The sequence below is a fragment of the Sceloporus occidentalis genome, unplaced genomic scaffold (assembly GCF_023333645.1).
Source record: "Sceloporus occidentalis isolate IW3139 unplaced genomic scaffold, rSceOcc1.0.p SCAF_27, whole genome shotgun sequence".
Lineage (NCBI taxonomy): Eukaryota > Metazoa > Chordata > Lepidosauria > Squamata > Phrynosomatidae > Sceloporus > Sceloporus occidentalis.
The window spans coordinates 8,812,999-8,830,294 of NW_028317007.1; the positions used below are offsets into that span (position 1 = coordinate 8,812,999).

The 17,296-nt window shown below is 42.3% G+C and overlaps 1 protein-coding gene across 2 annotated transcripts in view; it reads left to right on the forward strand.

The window, feature by feature from the left end:
• Nucleotides 1-16,494, forward strand: part of LOC149299903 (heparan-sulfate 6-O-sulfotransferase 3-like) — a 241,641-nt gene extending 225,147 nt beyond the window's left edge. For both annotated transcript variants that reach the window (XM_089485908.1, XM_089485909.1), the window contains one exon: nt 15,786-16,494. In XM_089485908.1, coding sequence (XP_089342034.1) covers nt 15,786-16,494 — 709 coding nt within the window. The remainder of the gene's footprint in view (nt 1-15,785) is intronic.
• Nucleotides 16,495-17,296: the final 802 nt, after the last annotated feature.

A 17,296-nucleotide genomic window follows, 5' to 3' on the forward strand; every position in this document is an offset into this window, starting at 1 on the left:
CTTCTGTCAGAACCAGAGACGGAGCATAGCGCAGGATCAGGTAACCAAAAGGCTTTAATGAATAAGGTAATTTAAACACACAGTCCAAACAAATGGAACAACAGTACTGTTGTCCAGTAAACAATTCCAAGGTCAAAGGCAGGCAGCGCAGTCTCATAAACTAAGTCACAGTTCCAAATTATGAGGCGAAGGCAAGTAGAGGAATCCAAGAAAGGGTAGCCACGGCTCAACTAGCAAGCAATCAGTGTAGGAATTGCAGGGTCTTTATAGTGTCTCTGATTGGAGATCCCTCCCTTGCACACCTGGTCTCCTCTTCTGCACACCTGATCCCCCTCTTGGCACACCTGGTCTTCTCTCCTGGGTATGGTAAGTGGTAGGGGAGCAGTAGGCAAGCTTCTCCTCCTCCCCTCCTGATTGGTCTCTTCTTCTTGTCCATCTCCGGCCTCCGGGGCGTAACCACGTCCCCCCGCCACGAGGAAAGCGCACGCTTTTCCCAAGCGCGGTACGCGGCTAAATCGAGGCCGGGGATATGGCCTACCCCGCGGACGAGCGATCACGCCGCGAGGCAACCGACTCCCGGGACCAGTTCCCCGCGACGCCGACTCCCGCCGCGAGGTAGGTACAGGACCCTGGTCCTGACACACCCCCCTCCTTACAGACGACCTCCGGGCGTCTCTAGGACCAGGACATCCTGGATGCGATTGGTGGAACCTCTTGAGTTTCGCGGGGGCGTGTATGTTGCAGTGAGGTTCCCATGTACATTCATCGCGACCATAACCTTTCCACAAGACAAGGTATTCCAACCGCCCTCTACTAATGCGGAAATCCAAGATCTTTTCCACCTCGAACTCCTCTGATCCATCCACACTAACAGGTGGAGGTGGTTGACTTTTCCTTGGGGTGGACTCTGGAACCCACGGTTTAATCAAAGAAACATGAAAGGTGGGATGTATGCGCCATGATTGAGGAAGTTGTAGACGAACTGCAGCAGGACCTACAAGGGCAGTGATGGGAAAGGGACCATGAAACAGTGGACTCAATTTCTTTGAAGGACCTGTAGTCTTGATGTGCGCTGAGGAGAGCCACACCTTGTCCCCTACTAGATAGGAAGGAGGTTTACTTCTATGTTTGTCGTAATATTTCTTATGGTCTTGTTGTGGCTTGCGGAGTGAGGACTTTAATATAGGTAGGATCTGTTGAAGTAACTGAAGACGGTCACCTACTGGTGGGGTATTACGGGCTGGGGGTAAATCGATGAGGAAAGACGGATGGTAACCATAGTTGGCCCAAAAAGGAGACATGCCGATAGATCTCTGGGTGTGATTGTTATAAGCGAACTCCGTTGTTTCAAGGTCTCAAAAGCTTTTTGGGCTTGGGGGTTCCATGAAAACGGAGTCTTTTTCTTGGTTAATGCGGTGATTGGCTGTACTATACGGGAGAAACTGTTGATGAATCTGCGGTAGAAGTTAGCAAAGCCTATGAACCTTTGTACTGCTTTTACGGAGTTAGGTACTGGCCATTGAAGGATGGTGGTGGTTTTCTTAGGATCCATTTCGATCTTTCCGGGAGTGAGTACATACCCCGAGAACTCCACTCTATCAGTCTCAAAAATGCATTTAGACAGTTTAGCATATAAGTGGTGTTGCTGGAGACATTGTAAAACCGCCCGGACGTGTTCTCGGTGCTCTGTGAGAGTGGGAGAATAAATCAGGATGTCGTCTAAGTATACTATGACAAAGGTATCCAACATGTCACGGAAAACATTGTTAAAAAAATGCTGAAATGTGGCAGGGGAATTGCATAAGATGAACGGCATGACTCGATACTCATAATGGCCATATCGGGTGCGGAAAGCCGTCTTCCACTCATCCCCCTTGCGGATACGGACCAAATTATAGGCTCCTAGAAGGTCGATCTTGGTGCAGATCTTAGCGTCTGTGAGTCGATCCATCAGCTCCGGTATTAAGGGCAGGGGGTATTTGTTTTTTATTGTTATGTGGTTGAGTTCTAGATAATCCACACAGGGACGTAAGCCCCCATCTTTCTTTTCGATGAAAAATATTCCGGCTCCGGCTGGCGAGGTGGAAGGTCGTGTGCAGGTCCTTTGTGCAGGTTTTCCTCTATGTATTCTTTGAGAGTCTTTAGCTCAGGTTCTGAGAGTGGGAATATCTTTCCAAATGGTATGGCTGCTCCTGGAAGAAGGTCGGGCAGTCGTAAGGTCGATGTGGTGGGAGTCGTTCTGCCTCTTTGGGATCGAATACTTGACTGACCTCTTTGTATGGACTGGGTATCCTAGGTGCTTCTGTCCCTTCTTCTCCTTGAACTGTTGCAAGAAGGGAAGACGAGAGACAATTTTGCTGACAAAACACTGACGAAAAGGTAACTTCTCCAGATAGCAACGAATGATGGGGTCATGTTGACGAAGCCACGGTAGACCCAAGATCGGGGGAAACAGAGGAGACTGAACAAGGTTAAAGCTGATAGTTTCGTCATGTCCAGGACCACTGTACAATTTAATAGAAACAGTCTCTATGGTAACAGGACCTGATGTAATGGATCTTCCATCTACCAGCTGGACGGTTAGTGGACTGGATCTCGGACGGGTAGGTATCTTGAAGGTCTGGGCCAACGTGATATCCATAAAGCTTTCGCTGGCTCCCGAGTCAATGATAGCAGTGGTTGAGGTTTCTTTATTTTTCCACTGTAACGAGACCAAAATGGATAAATGACGGGAGGTACCACTCAGTAAGACAGGAGTAAGCAGGGGAGTGGTCTTACCTCTTGCTGCTAACTTGGTACAGTCACGAACGATGTGTCCCGGTGCTCCACAGTACATACATAGAATATCTCTCCTTCTTTGAGCCTTTTCAGATTCAGATAAGGGTCCTCTCGTTAGCCCGATCTGCATGGGTTCTTCCCCTGATGCGGTTGGTGAAGGAGACCCCACCGTGGCCGTCTGTGGGCGAGTAGGGGTACGAGTGGTCCATGCTGGTACAGGTGTACGTTCCATTCTCCTTTCACGGAGTCTTCTGTCCATTTGTGTTACCGTATGTATCATGGCTTCCAAGGTATTAGGGGTCTCAACTCGGGCTAGTTCATCCTTGAGGACCTCGGCTAGGCCTAACCGAAACTGGTAGAGCAGGGCAGGTTCATTCCAATTTATTGCAACCGATAAGCGACGGAATTCGGTGATATAATCCTCGACAGGCCTGCGACCTTGGCGCAGGTTGTGGATCGCCGATTCGGCAGTTGCTCTTGTATGGGGGTCCTCATATAGAATGTCCATGGCTTGTCGAAATTGGACCCAAGTGTCCAATGCAGGGTGTTGAGTCTGTAGGAGATGTTGGGCCCAGGTTAGGGGGCCTCCTGACAACAGGGAAATAGCAGTTCTCACTCAGGTCAAGTCAGTCGCATAAGTTCTGGGTTTGAGTACAAATAGCATTTCACATGATGTAATAAAAGCTCGGTATTTACTGCGATCTCCATTGAATCTTTCGGGTAGCGGTACCTGCGGCTCTGGAGCTGCTGCAGCACCTCCTCCCGGTTGCTCCATGGGTGGAATGGGGGGGTGGACCTACTGGAAATGGAAGGGGTCCCCCTTGTAGGGCTTGCACTTGGTTTTATAAGTTCAATTGGTGGTCTTGTACGCCTTGTAAGGTTTGGGCAATAACGGCGATCTGCTGTGTCAAAGCTTGGATAGCTTCCATCATTCCTGCTGGCTCCATATGGCTTGCTAGTTTTGTCAGAACCAGAGACGGATTGTAGCGCAGGATCAGGTAACCAAAAGGCTTTAATGAATAAGGTAATTTAAACACACAGTCCAAACAAATGGAACAACAGTACCGTAGTCCAGTAAACAATTCCAAGGTCAAAGGCAGGCAGCGCAGTCTCATAAATGAAGTCACAGTTCCAAATTATGGGGCGAAGGCAAGTAGAGGAATCCAAGAAAGGGTAGCCAAAGGTCAATCACCAGCAAGCAGGGAACACAAAATCTTCAGGTAGTAGGACGTAGGGTATCCACAAGGAACACGGCTCAACTAGCAAGCAATCAGTGTAGGAATTGCAGGGTCTTTATAGTGTCTCTGATTGGAGATCCCTCCCTTGCACACCTGGTCTCCTCCTCTGCACACCTGATCCCCCTCTTGGCACACCTGGTCTTCTCTGCTGGGTATGGTAAGTGGTAGGGGAGCGGTAGGCAAGCTCCTCCTCCTCCCCTCCTGATTGGCCTCTTCTTCTTGTCCATCTCCGGCCTCTGGGGCGTAACCACGCCCCCCCCGCCACGAGGAAAGCGCGCGATTTTACCAAGCGCGGTATGCGGCTAAATCGAGGCCGGGGATACGGCCTACCCCGCGGACAAGCGATCACGCCGCGAGGCAACCGACTCCCGGAACCAGTTCCCCGCGACGCCCACTGCCGCCGCGAAGTAGGTATAGGACCCTGGTCCTGACACCTACACTATAGAAGGCAAATTTGGAGCAAAATATATATTTATTAATTTGGGGGGGAAGCATGGGACCTGAATGAGACAAGACAGGAGATGGTAAGGAAAAAATGATAAGGATAAAAACAATAGTCACAGGAAATTTTTTTTGAGGAATACTGGTTCACAAAGTAGATGGGGATTTGAAGGGAGTAATATGTTCAGACCAAGGGAAGTACATTGGAAATGGGCTTGAGGTGGAAAAGCATCTGTAACTGGGCTAAAGGGACAAAGTCATTGATTATCTGTTTGTTTATTCCCTGCTTTGACAAAATCAATTACTTAACCCTGTATGAACTAGGGGTATACCCAATGATACAGGAGCTGAAAGCCATTAAATTGTGCAGCACAAATGTTACAGAAAATATACCTACATTTTAGAATTTGTCATGTTTTAGCCCGTCCTTGCCTGATGAGGTTAAAGAAAGATTGAAACATCTGTACGTAGGTAACTCTCAGGCTGACGGCAGCGGGAAACACCCCCATTTAAAGGAAAATTGGGCGGGGAAGCGGGCGTGTCAAGACCCCGCTCCCGCGACTCAGAGGATTCGGGTCTTGGTCCGGAGAACCAGAGAAGCATTGCTCACCCGGCAATCTCTGGGTCAAACCCGGAGAGTTCTCAGGTATGATGATCAGGTGGCAAAAACCTATAACAAAGTGTAATTGCTTGTGACATATTTAGTTTGAAAGAAGCTAAGGTCTCTCCAATCCCATCCCATACTTACAAAAACTTTCTAAACTGGTGGCAAAACTAGAAAAAGTGTAGAATTTGAGGGTAAAACTGTTTAAAATGCATAGACTATTTTACATCAGGGAAGCTGATATCTTTGGAAAATAGTAGGGAAAAGGTGTCACAACTAGAATTTTCTCATCAGTTTCCTGCCCAGGATATCTTTACTTTCTTTTTGCCTGCTCTTACAAAGGCTGCCTGCTTCAATCAGTAAATTAAGTAATGCAGATCCCGATAACAGTTAGGGTAGCTTCTTTATTATATACACATAGGGTGGATGTGAATGCATATAAATTGCATTAAACACTATATAGGCATAAGTAAACTATAAAATGTACACTTTTGTGAAAGCAAAACATCCAATTTAAATGCATTCACAAATGTTTTTATACTGCACGTTGTGCAGTGATATCTTATTAATACCAAAGGGTTCATTTATTAACATTCATATACAGTTCTATACAAAGTCTGTCTCAGGCACTGTGTTGGACGATTGAATTTAGTTTAACACAATATGTTCAGAGCAGCTGGCATTCATGTCTGCTTTGTTTTAGGATCTGTTATAAGCCAATGTCAGTACTCCATGGAATATGAAGAGCTGCTTTGAATGAAAAGATTTATTGAGCTGAGAAATGACATGTGATCGAAAGTAGCCTGGCAGCAATGCCTGCAAGAAAGTGTTTCACTGAGAGATCGTTTTAAGTCTGATATTGATTGGTGTAAGATGGATGCTTCTTGAAATGGTATTCTTCGGTGCATCATTGATCTTCATATAGCCTCACCATGCTTCCCCAAGTGTTTAGTTCATGATGCTCAGTGATAAATAAAAGAGCCGCATACTGTCATGCACTGCTGTTTCTCATGTAAAATGTGAAGGGATCTGTTGTGGATCATACCTCTAAAAAGTTTATTGAAGCCTGTCTACTTTGCAAGGTGTTATGCCTGTATACTGTTAACATTTCACAGACTAGTACATTTTAATATAATTTCCAACATGTAATTACCGTATTTGCTCGATTATAAGACGACCCTGATTATAAGACGACCCAAATCTGAATATTAATTTAGGGGGAAAAAAAAGAAAAAGCCTGAATATAAGACGACCCTATAGGAAAAACGTTTTACCAGTAAATGTTAATTCATCTAAACTATTTTTTTTAAATAAAAGCTGTGATTGAGAAAAATATTTTGGTTTTATTTCCTTCTATTTTCCAACCTGCCCCCCAGTTATGCACATCTGCCCCAGAAATGCCTTATACCCCCTATATGCCACTGTGCCCCATGATATGCCTTTTAACCCTCTAAATGCCACTGTGCCCCATGATATGCCTTTTAACCCCCTATGTGCCACTCTGCCTCCAGAAATGCCTTATACCCCTATATGCCACTCTGGCATTTAGAGGGTTAAAAGGCATATTATGGGGAAGAGTGGCATATAGGGAGGTTTAAGGCATTCAGGAGGCAGAGTGGCGTATAGAGGGTTAAAAAGGCATTTCTGGAGGCAGAGTGGCATTAAGGGGGTTAAATGGCATTTCACAGAGCACTCTGCTTCCAGAAATGCCGTATGCCCCCCATTTAACACTCCCCGCCCCCCCCAAACTTACCGGTGCTTCTGACTTCCCTGTCATGTAGCCGGGGCAGCGTGTAGATCCCACGCACTTACGCTGCAGCCGGAAGGAGGCGTGGCTAACAGCGGGGGTTGTCTGCGTCCATCGCGCAGACCTTCCCCGACTGTCAGAGATCAGAGTTCCGGTGCGGGGAACTCTGATCTCTGACAGCCGGGGAAGGTCTGCGCGATGGACGCAGACAACCCCCGCTGCTAGCCACGCCTCCTTCCGGCTGCAGCGGAAGTTGTCTACGCGAAACGCGTAGACATCTATACGCTGCCCCAGCTACACATCCGGGACTCAGAAGTACCAGTAAGTGGGGCGGGGGGGGAGACAGGAGGATCCAGGTCCCCTGCAGCTGCGGGGGATCTGGATCTTAGTCGTCTCATAGTCAGACCTATTTGAGGTCTGATTATAAGATGACTCCGATTATAAGACGAGGGGTATTTTTCAGAGCATTTGCTCTGAAAAAAACCTCGTCTTCTAATCAAGCAAATACGGTAAATCTAACAATATATAAATTGACATATATATAATCAACAGACCTCTGCATAGATTATGGATAGGGCATATTCTTAACAACATGACCATTCCATCCTTTATTTGTAGATATGTAAATATGGGTTTGAAATATATGCACTTTACATGGTGAACACTTCTATAAGAATTAGCATTGTAAGTAATATGTATTTCAATGGAGTGCAGCTCATACATGAGAGCAGTGATGGCATACTCTAGAACTAAAAGCTAGCAGTGAAGAAGAAACATGGATCTTCTAGGCCAGGTGCCTGGGGTGCATAAGACCAAGGAGCTCTATTAAAGGAATGGCAGCAGGAAATTGAGAGAGTAAGTAGCAGCCCCGTCGGCAGCCCTTAATATCCTGTACATAGACAGGGAGTGCTACATGAAGAGGATTTGTATAAGTATGTTGAGTCTCTACAAGAGTGCCCTGCCCATACACTATATGACCAAAAGTATGTTGACATCCGTCCTAATTATTGGATTTAGGTCTTTCTGCCACACTCGTTGCCAACAGTTATACAAAATCAAGCACATCTCCATAGACAAAAATTGTCAGTAGAATGGGTCATACTGACTTTAAAAGTGGCACGTTGAATGCCACATTAAATGCCACCTGTGCCAGAATTCAGTTTGTGAATTGTCTGCCTTGCTAAGTCTCCCCTACTCCACTGTAAGTGCTATTATTGTGAAGTGGAAGCATCTAGGATTACAACTCAGTGGTAGACAACGCTCATTCACATAGAGGGGCTGCTGAGTGCTGAAGTGTGTAGCATGTAAAAATCACCTGTTCCTTGTAGCAAACTGACAGTATAAGCAACATAAGCATTAGCGTTGTGTGCCGGGAGCTTCAAATAATGGGTTTTCATGGCCGAGTAGCTGCACACAAATTGAGGGATCACTATGTGCAATGCCAAGTGTAGTCTAGAGCAGAGTAATGCACACATCCACTGGATGCTGGAGCAGCGGAAACATGTTCTCTAGAGTGATGAATCAAGCTTCACTATGTGGAACACTGATGGATGAATCTGTGTTTGGCAGATGCCAGGATAATGCTACCTACCAGAATACACAGTGCCTACTATAAAGTTTGATGCAGGAGAGATACTGATCTTGGGCTGTTAGCATTTTGGCCAGGCCTCTAGTGAAGGGTAATGCTGATGCTACAGCATACAAAGACATTTTAGACAATTGTATGCATCCAGCTTTCTTGCACCAGTTTTGATGGTCCTTTCCTGTCCCAGAATGTGCGTTTCAATGGGTATTTCAGAAACTGCTGATCTACTTGAATTTTCACGCACAACCATCTCTAGGTTTTACAGAGCATGGTCCGTGTGCGGCAGTTGTGTGGACGAAAGTACCTTGTTGATGTCAGAGGTCTGAGGAAAATGGGCAGAGTGGGCCGAGATGACAGAAAGACAACAGTGACTCAAATAACCACTCGTTACAACCAAGGAATGCAGAATTCCATCTCTGAATGCCACTCCTTTCAGCTAAGAACAGAAAACTAAGGCTACAATTCGCACAGGCTCAAAATTGGAGAATGGAAGACTGTTGCCTGGTTGGATGAGTCTCGATTCCAGCTGTGACATTCAGATGACAGGGTCAGACTTTGGGGTAAACAACATGAAAGCATGGATTCATCCTGCCTTGTATCAACGGTTCAGGCTGGTGGTGGTGGTGTGATAGTTCTTGACACACGTTAGGGCCTTAGTACCAATCGAGCATTGTTTAAACACAACAGCCTGCCTGAGTATTGTTGCTGACCATGTCCATCGCTTTATGACAACAGTATACCCACCTTCTGATGGCTACTTCCAGCAGGATAATGCATCACGTCACAAAGCTCACATCATCTCAACCTGGTTTCTTGAACATGACAATGAGTTCACTGGACTCCACAGTCACAGATCTCAATCCAATAGAGCACCTTTCGGATGTGGTGGAACGGGAGATTCGCATCATGGATGTGCAGCCAACAAATCTGCAGCAACTGCGTGATGCCATCATGTCCATATGTACCAAAATCTCTGAGGAATGTTTCCAGCACCCTGTAGAAAGTATGCCACGAAGAATGAAGGCAGTTCTGAAGGCAAAAGGGGGTCGAACCCGGTACTAGCAACGTGCACCTAATGAAGTGGCCAGTGAGTGTATATCACTTTGTTTTAAATGGTATGCACTTTTGTTTTCTACAAGTGATGTAATATTAATAATAATAGTAATTAGGGCTGCAACTAACGATTATTTTAATAATCGATTAGTTGGCCTATTATTTTAATAATCGATTACTTGGCCGATTATTTTTTCGATGAATCGGATAAAAAAAAATGCATTTTTTAATTTAAAATAATGTAATAAAAAACTTACAATTTACACTTTCATCTCTTTATCACAATGGCATTTCTTTAATCACCTTCTTATTTTACTGACATAATAATGAAAGCTACAAGAACCCAAACAGTGTTTCTCAAACTAGGTTTTAATACAAAGTTATTAGTAAATATTAATTCATATGTTAACTATTTTTCATATTTAATAAAAGCTATGAGAAAAAAGCCTTGTTTATATTTTCTTTTATTTACCAAACTTCCCCCAGTTATGCACATTTGATCCCCAGCTTGCCACTCTGCCCCCAGAAATGCCTTATACCTCCTATATGCCAGAGATTCCACTGTGCCCCCTGATATGCAACTGAGCCCCCTGATATACCTTATACCCCCAGATATGTCTTATGCCCCCTGATATGCCTAATATCGATATGCCTTATACTCCCTATATGCCACTCTGCCCCCCTGATATTCCTTATAACTTCCAATATGCCACTCGCCCCTATTTATGCCTTATACCTCCCTATATGCCACTGTGCACCCTGATATGCCGCTCCGCCCCCCATAAATGCCCTGCACCACCCTGAAATTCATTATACTCCCTGATTCATCACTCTGCCTCCCCCAGATATGCCACTCTGAAATTCATTATACCCCCATACACCACTCTACCTCCCCTATACACCACTCTGCCTCCCTGAAATTCAGTACACACCCATACACCACTATAACTCACCCATACACCAGTCTGCCTCCTCCCATACACCACTCTGCCTCCTCCCCCCTCCCATACACCACTCTGCCTCTCTCCCCCCTCCCATTCACCACTCTGCCTCCTCCCCCCTCCCATACATCACTCTGGCTCCTCCCCCTCCCATACATCACTATGGCTCCTCCCCCCTCCCATACACCACTCTGGCTCCTCCCCCCTCCCATACACCACTCTGGCTCCTCCTCCCTCCCATACACCACTTTGCCTCCTCCCCCCTCCCATACATCACTCTGGCTCCTCCCCCTCCCATACATCACTCTGGCTCCTCCCCCCTCCCATACACCACTCTGGCTCCTCCCCCCTCCCATACACCACTCTGGCTCCTCCTCCCTCCCATACACCACTTTGCCTCCTCCCCCCTCCCATACACCACTCTGCCTCTCTCCCCCCCCATACACCACTCTGCCTATCTCCCCCCTCCCATACACCACTCTGCTTCTCTCCTCCTCCCATACACCACTCTGCCTCTCTCCCCCCACCAATACACCACTCTGCCTCTCTCCCCCTCTCCCATACACCACTCTGCCTCGATTCTCTGTCAGCCGGTGGGGGTCTGCACGATGTGCACAGACAGCCTCTGTTACTCCCCTTCTCTTCCGCTGGGGCTTCTACATCATGTGATGCTGGCGCTGCATCGTAGGAGCCCCAGCGGAAGTGGAGGGGAAAGGCGGAAGTGTTATAATCCGATCTCTGTTTGAGGTCGGATTATATAAGGAGAGGAGTTTTTCAGAGCATTTGCGCTGAAAAAAACCCTCTTTTTATAATCGATAAAAATCGATTCGACTAATCGATAATGAAAATCATTGTCAACGATTTTATCGATTAGTTGTTGCAGCCCTAATAGTAATAATTATCTGCTAGAACTGAGAAGCATTTTGCCTAGGCATATTAAACCTAAACTGTATGGACATTCAGTAACCAAAAAAACAGTATTGCATACTGTATAAATACGTATTTTTTATCATGCACAATTATATTGTATTTTTATTTCTAAACCATATTGCGTCATCATCCTTTTCTGTCATTAAATTATTTTTCATACAAAAACAGAAAGTGCTTGTAAGTATTCATAAAGGTTCTACAGCTGCAAACAGCAGGGTGTTAATCACTTTCACCACCTAGATGCTCATATACAAATGATAATTAGCAATTGGACAGGGGCCCCTTGGTTACTAAATTCTCCTGTTACTTGTTCACTCTTAACACCTCTTATTTGCCATTTTAATTCCATGGAAAGTATGTTCACATAATAAACACAATATTATTGGCATTTCTTAAGAAAATGACATCTCATATGGTGTTAGAGACAGAAAATTAACATATATTGCTATGCAAATAAAAGGAAATTCTCTTAAATGAACTTAAATGAATTGGTGTAGAAAGTCCACCTGAAACCACGTTTTAGCAAGGAGATGTAGAGTAGATGTAAGGTTATCTAGTCATGTGATATTAGTTATCAATCATGGTAAATTAGCAAAAACTGAAAAGACCACAGGCTTTGTTCACAATGTGGGCTGTGGGAAATGTTAGAAGCATAAACTAGACTGTGGATCCACGAACAAGTACAGATATACTCAGATTTATGGATAGTTGTATTTATTTCTATCTTTTTTGGACAAGAAACTTAACTAGGTGGGGAACACGATAATGGCTAGGATGCAAGATAAAGCACTATATTGTAGGAGGAGAAAATGTGGAGAAAATTCCAGAGGCAGGTGAGCAGAAGGCCCAAAAAGATTAAAAGGGTGCTGATCTTGCCCTTCATAAACACTGAAACAAGTTAATGGGTTGTAAAGAGTTACTGAGAACAGTAGGTGAATAGCGAAGAGATATGTACAATTTGCTTACACAAGTGTAAAGGTGTAAGACAGGACTGGCTTGGCCATCTGGTACACCGGGCAAACGTCCATTGGCCAGTAGGGCCTAATAAATGCCCCTACTACAACTCCAGTGGAAGATAAGGTCCTGCAAGGTGCAGCCGCTTGTTGTTCCACTTCTGATTAGCATTGAAGGGAGGGAATATGAGAAGTTCTGTTTTGGAGTGATTGAGTTTTAGGAAACAGGCAGATACAAGGCAGTTAGTTACTCAACCTAAGACAGAGGCAAAGAGATTGGGAGAGGATAGGTAGATCTGGGTGTCATCAGCATACAGGTGGTATTGAAAGCCAAGGGATGAGATAAGCTTGCCAAAAAATGAGAGAAAGCGAGTGATGGAGCAGAGGTAATAGATTGAGAAGTACACATTGGGAAGAGTAGGAACCCTACACCACCACCCTTCCTGTCATCAGGTCTGTGAGTGAGGTGGAGGCCACCATAGGAGAGAGCAGCAGGAAACACAGTGTTACAAGAGGTTAGCCAGGTTTCAGTTAGAGCAAGAAGATGCAGGGAACTAGAGGTGAAGTGGTCATGTAAGGCTGTTAGTTTGTTACACAGAGAACATGCATTCCAGAGACCACAGTTATAAGGAGAGTAGGAGGAGTGTCAGGGTATGTGGACAAGTTTCTGAAAAAAAAAAAAACACAATGATATTTTCTTACAAATTCTGTCTTAACTAATCATTTATATATATACACATTTATTATACTATATATATTGAATGTTTTTTTAAATGAATTTGCACTGTTGGTTTTATTCACTTTTATATTATGCAGTTGAATTATTGAGGTTTATTTTCTGATTAATTAATTTAATACTCTGAGTTTTAATCACACGTTGTATCTTGCCTGCATTGTGTAACGCTCACATATTTGGTACTTAAACTCTTTGATATACGAGTTTAATCTATTTTTATTGTTAGTTTAGTCATACTGCTGTGCACATGCAACAAAATCACATGCCTTAAAACTACATATAGGTATTATATTTATTTCCAACCACATGAAAAGTGCGTTGTTTTGTGGCACTGAGCAATTTTTTTCTTGCAAAATAATTTTGTAATTAAATACTAGGTGATCAATAAAGTGCATGGTAAAATAGGCAACTTATTCTGTAAACATAAGGGATACCATGCCTCAGTCATGCAAAATACCGCAATGAGGCTCAAAACATTGCACTACCTTTTATCTTTAGATAAATATATTTTGGCTCCAACTGGACAAGGCACATTGAGTAGTTTTAGCCACACGAAAAAAAACACACAACACAGTGCAGCTCATGATCAAGATAACGAGGTTAACTGAAACACCACCTATACCTCAAGTGGAATTAACATATGGAAAAATACTAAAACAATTGTATCAGTCCTCAGTAAGCCACAATGACATTTGGGAATAGCAGTTTAGGGAAATAAGAAAAATCTAGAAATATATGTGACAGTATAAAAACCATTTTTAATAAAAACCACAGGGCCCTTGTGGCTAGACTCAGTTGCTTGATTACCACAAAAATAATAGACAGAAAAAAATACCAAAAATATATAGTAAAACATATAATAATATAACACTCCTGATCAATATTGGTACACGGTTCAGGCTTAATGAGTATAATAATAAGTCCCATAAAAGAAAAACCTATAAAAATTGTATCCAACAAAAAAACTTTGTAGCAATTGTCCTGCAACATAAATTTGTATCAACAGTGTTTCAGCACTGAATAATTCAAAACATCGTGCTGATGGTATGGATCCCTTGGGGTAGGGCACTATGTCTTTATAGAATCGCTGGCCGGTGCCTTATTTGGTAAAACAGATGATCTTTTTCTTAACGGATCATAAAAAGATGGTACACTGTACCACTCACCATCTGATGTTAGACCGGATTTTTGTCGCTAGCAGATCTTTTCCAGTGCAACGCTCCAACTGGGAGATATGGCTCTGGATGGAAGGTAGCCTCTCACACAGGCGAGGGCACTGGCAATCACCGGCGTCTGACGTAACAGTCAGATGATATCCGTCAGTTGTTAACTGTGTGTAGGACGAAATCGCAACTGTATGGGTCAATTGATCCTCTCTCCGCAGAGACTCACATCTGTGTGGGAATCTCATACTCCTGTGTAAAACAATCACATTTCAATCAATTTCATTTTTTAACCAATTTCTTCATTGTGCAGTTCACAGCTAAACCGGGCAGTGGAAAACATATTATAACTCACTTAATTAAAATGTTCTTATAGAACCTCCTGGCTTAATATTCCATACACCAAATCAGAAAACTTGTGTCAGGGTATGGTTAGAAGTGGGAAGGAGGCATTGCCAAACACAGGAGGGGGCTTGGATTGTATGGGGTCAACTTGCAGTACTTAACTACAGAACATTGGTGGGATCCCATGTTAGAGCTGCGATGGAGGTGTATGTGTGTGTGTTGGCCCTTTGTAATGCGTAGTAAAACATCACTTACAGGATCACAATCCATGAAAAAAGCCACTATACCACAATTATAGACATTGTGTTTTCTGGAAACTCATTCTTAAGACTGAATGCAATACTAAAGGTTTATTAATTAAAAAGCAAAATAATATAGGTCCACAGGTTCATTCTCAAGTAGCATGCCCTTTTGATTTATTATTTAAAATGTATTTTAAAATGTATTTAGAAATATATACTTTTGTAATAATTAATCATAACACAATTGGAGTCTGAGAAGGGACTTGCATAAGAGGGGTTAGATGGGCTGGAAGAGATTATTTGAATTTAATGAATCAGGACTATTTTGTCTTGAGGTACCTTGTCAATAAATTAAGTGTTAACACCACCATACAATTTTGAGTCAAGATTCCCAAAAAGACGGTACATTATGATTCCCCTTACAATAATGAAAACTTATTATAAAGTATGCATTTGGATTGTCCCACTAAATTACTTATTGATCTATGAAATTGTGGAAATATCTGTAGTTAGAAAATACTTAATATGATCTGTAAACCAAATGTTCTATAAACAACAAAAATATTGCATTTGATGTCATATTATATATTTTTAAATAAGGAAAAGTAGGATGGGAAAGAAAAAAACATCTTATAACATAGTATGTTGTAAGAAACCTTTCACTGTAGATATGGATCAGTTTGTAAACAAAACACCCCTGTGTGAACATGTCTAATAGCTTTATAGTAGAGAGATGTGGTTTGTAGACAAGGACAAGATGCTATAAATTACAGTAGATAACACCATGAAACTACAGAAGAAAGACTATACTAGTAGTCTGGTAATCACAAAAATTACGCTAACAATCAAAACTAGTATTTTATATGTATTTTCTAAAATACTGCTTTGAGATTATTTGTGGATATCAATCAATCATCTGCCAATGCAACACCTTACCTCTCAAACGTTGTTTATGTATAATAAATCATCTAAAATAGTGAATTTAAAACATTTTTCTACTGGTAATATTTACATTCTGTTCTATTTCAGGAACTTTTATTATATTACAATGTTGAGAGACCCAGTATCCCGTTACCTGAGTGAATGGAAACATGTCCAAAGAGGTGCAACCTGGAAAGCTTCACTTCATGTCTGTGATGGAAGAAGCCCAACACCTGATGAACTGCCTACATGTTACCTTGGGGATGACTGGTCAGGGGTAACATTACAGGAATTCATGGACTGCGGCTACAATCTGGCTAACAACCGCCAAGTCCGAATGCTTGCAGATCTCAGCCTGGTTGGGTGTTATAATTTGACTTTTATGAATGAAAGTGAAAGAAATGACATTCTCCTCCAGAGTGCCAAGAATAATCTAAAAAATATGGCTTTCTATGGCCTAACTGAGTTTCAAAGAAAAACCCAATACCTATTTGAAAGAACCTTCCATCTCAAATTTATTTCTCCATTCACTCAATTCAATACCACTAGAGCTTCAAATGTGGAAATTGACGAATGGTCTCGTGAACGTATAAAGGAACTTAACTTTTTAGACATGCAGTTGTACGAGTATGCGAAAGACCTCTTTTTACAGCGTTTCCAGTATGTCAGACAACAAGAACACCAGAGGAAAAGGGAAAAGAGAAAGGAAGAAAGACGACTTCTAAGAGAACATAAAGTTCTCCAGTGGCACAAAGAGGATAAAGCTACAGATGTTGTTACTACTGAAGACTATAACAGTCAAGTGGCAAGATGGTGATCTCAGCCTTTAACCAGATACAACATTGGGAATAACCAACAATTTGCTATTAGATTTTTTTCAGCACAAACACTTACAGTCAAAATATTATATAAACTGGTGAATTATTTATTTAAACAGTGTCTTTTGTGACGTTTCCTTTCTTTGACAGCAAACACTGAAATAATTAGATGAAAAAGAGGAAGAAATATACTTATGAACATTTCCTAAATGAATTGCCCTTATGGACATTTGATTTGTTATAATGGAGTATTCATATAAGAAAGGAAATATTCTATAGACTTCGAACATCTGCATAATTGTAAATTTTATTTTTTGTTTTCAACCTGCACTATAGTTTTCCTAAATTTAAAATGGTATTGTCATATACTAATGTGTGAATGTTTTTGTGTTTTCATTTTTGTTTTGCTGTAGCTATACAAATGCGCAAAGAGATATGAAATAAGGATGCATAGTATGTCAGATGAAGAGAAAATGTTAAACAATGAGCCAAATTTCTTAAACCGTGGTTAAAAAAAATATTTTTAATTCTGGGGGGGAAAAAGCACACATTAAAATGTACAATGACCACAAGGTAATAAAATTAATCTAAATAATGTGATAAATATATTTGTTTAGCAATTAGTTTATAAGAACAAAAATATTTTGTTTTATATTCTGAAACAAGCACATGATACATGACGATTGCAAGTTAATAAAATTAATCTAAATAATACTACAAATATATTTGGTTAGCTATTTGTAAAACATATTCCAAGTTTTTGACTGATCAACAGTATATATGTTTCTTATATCTTCAGAT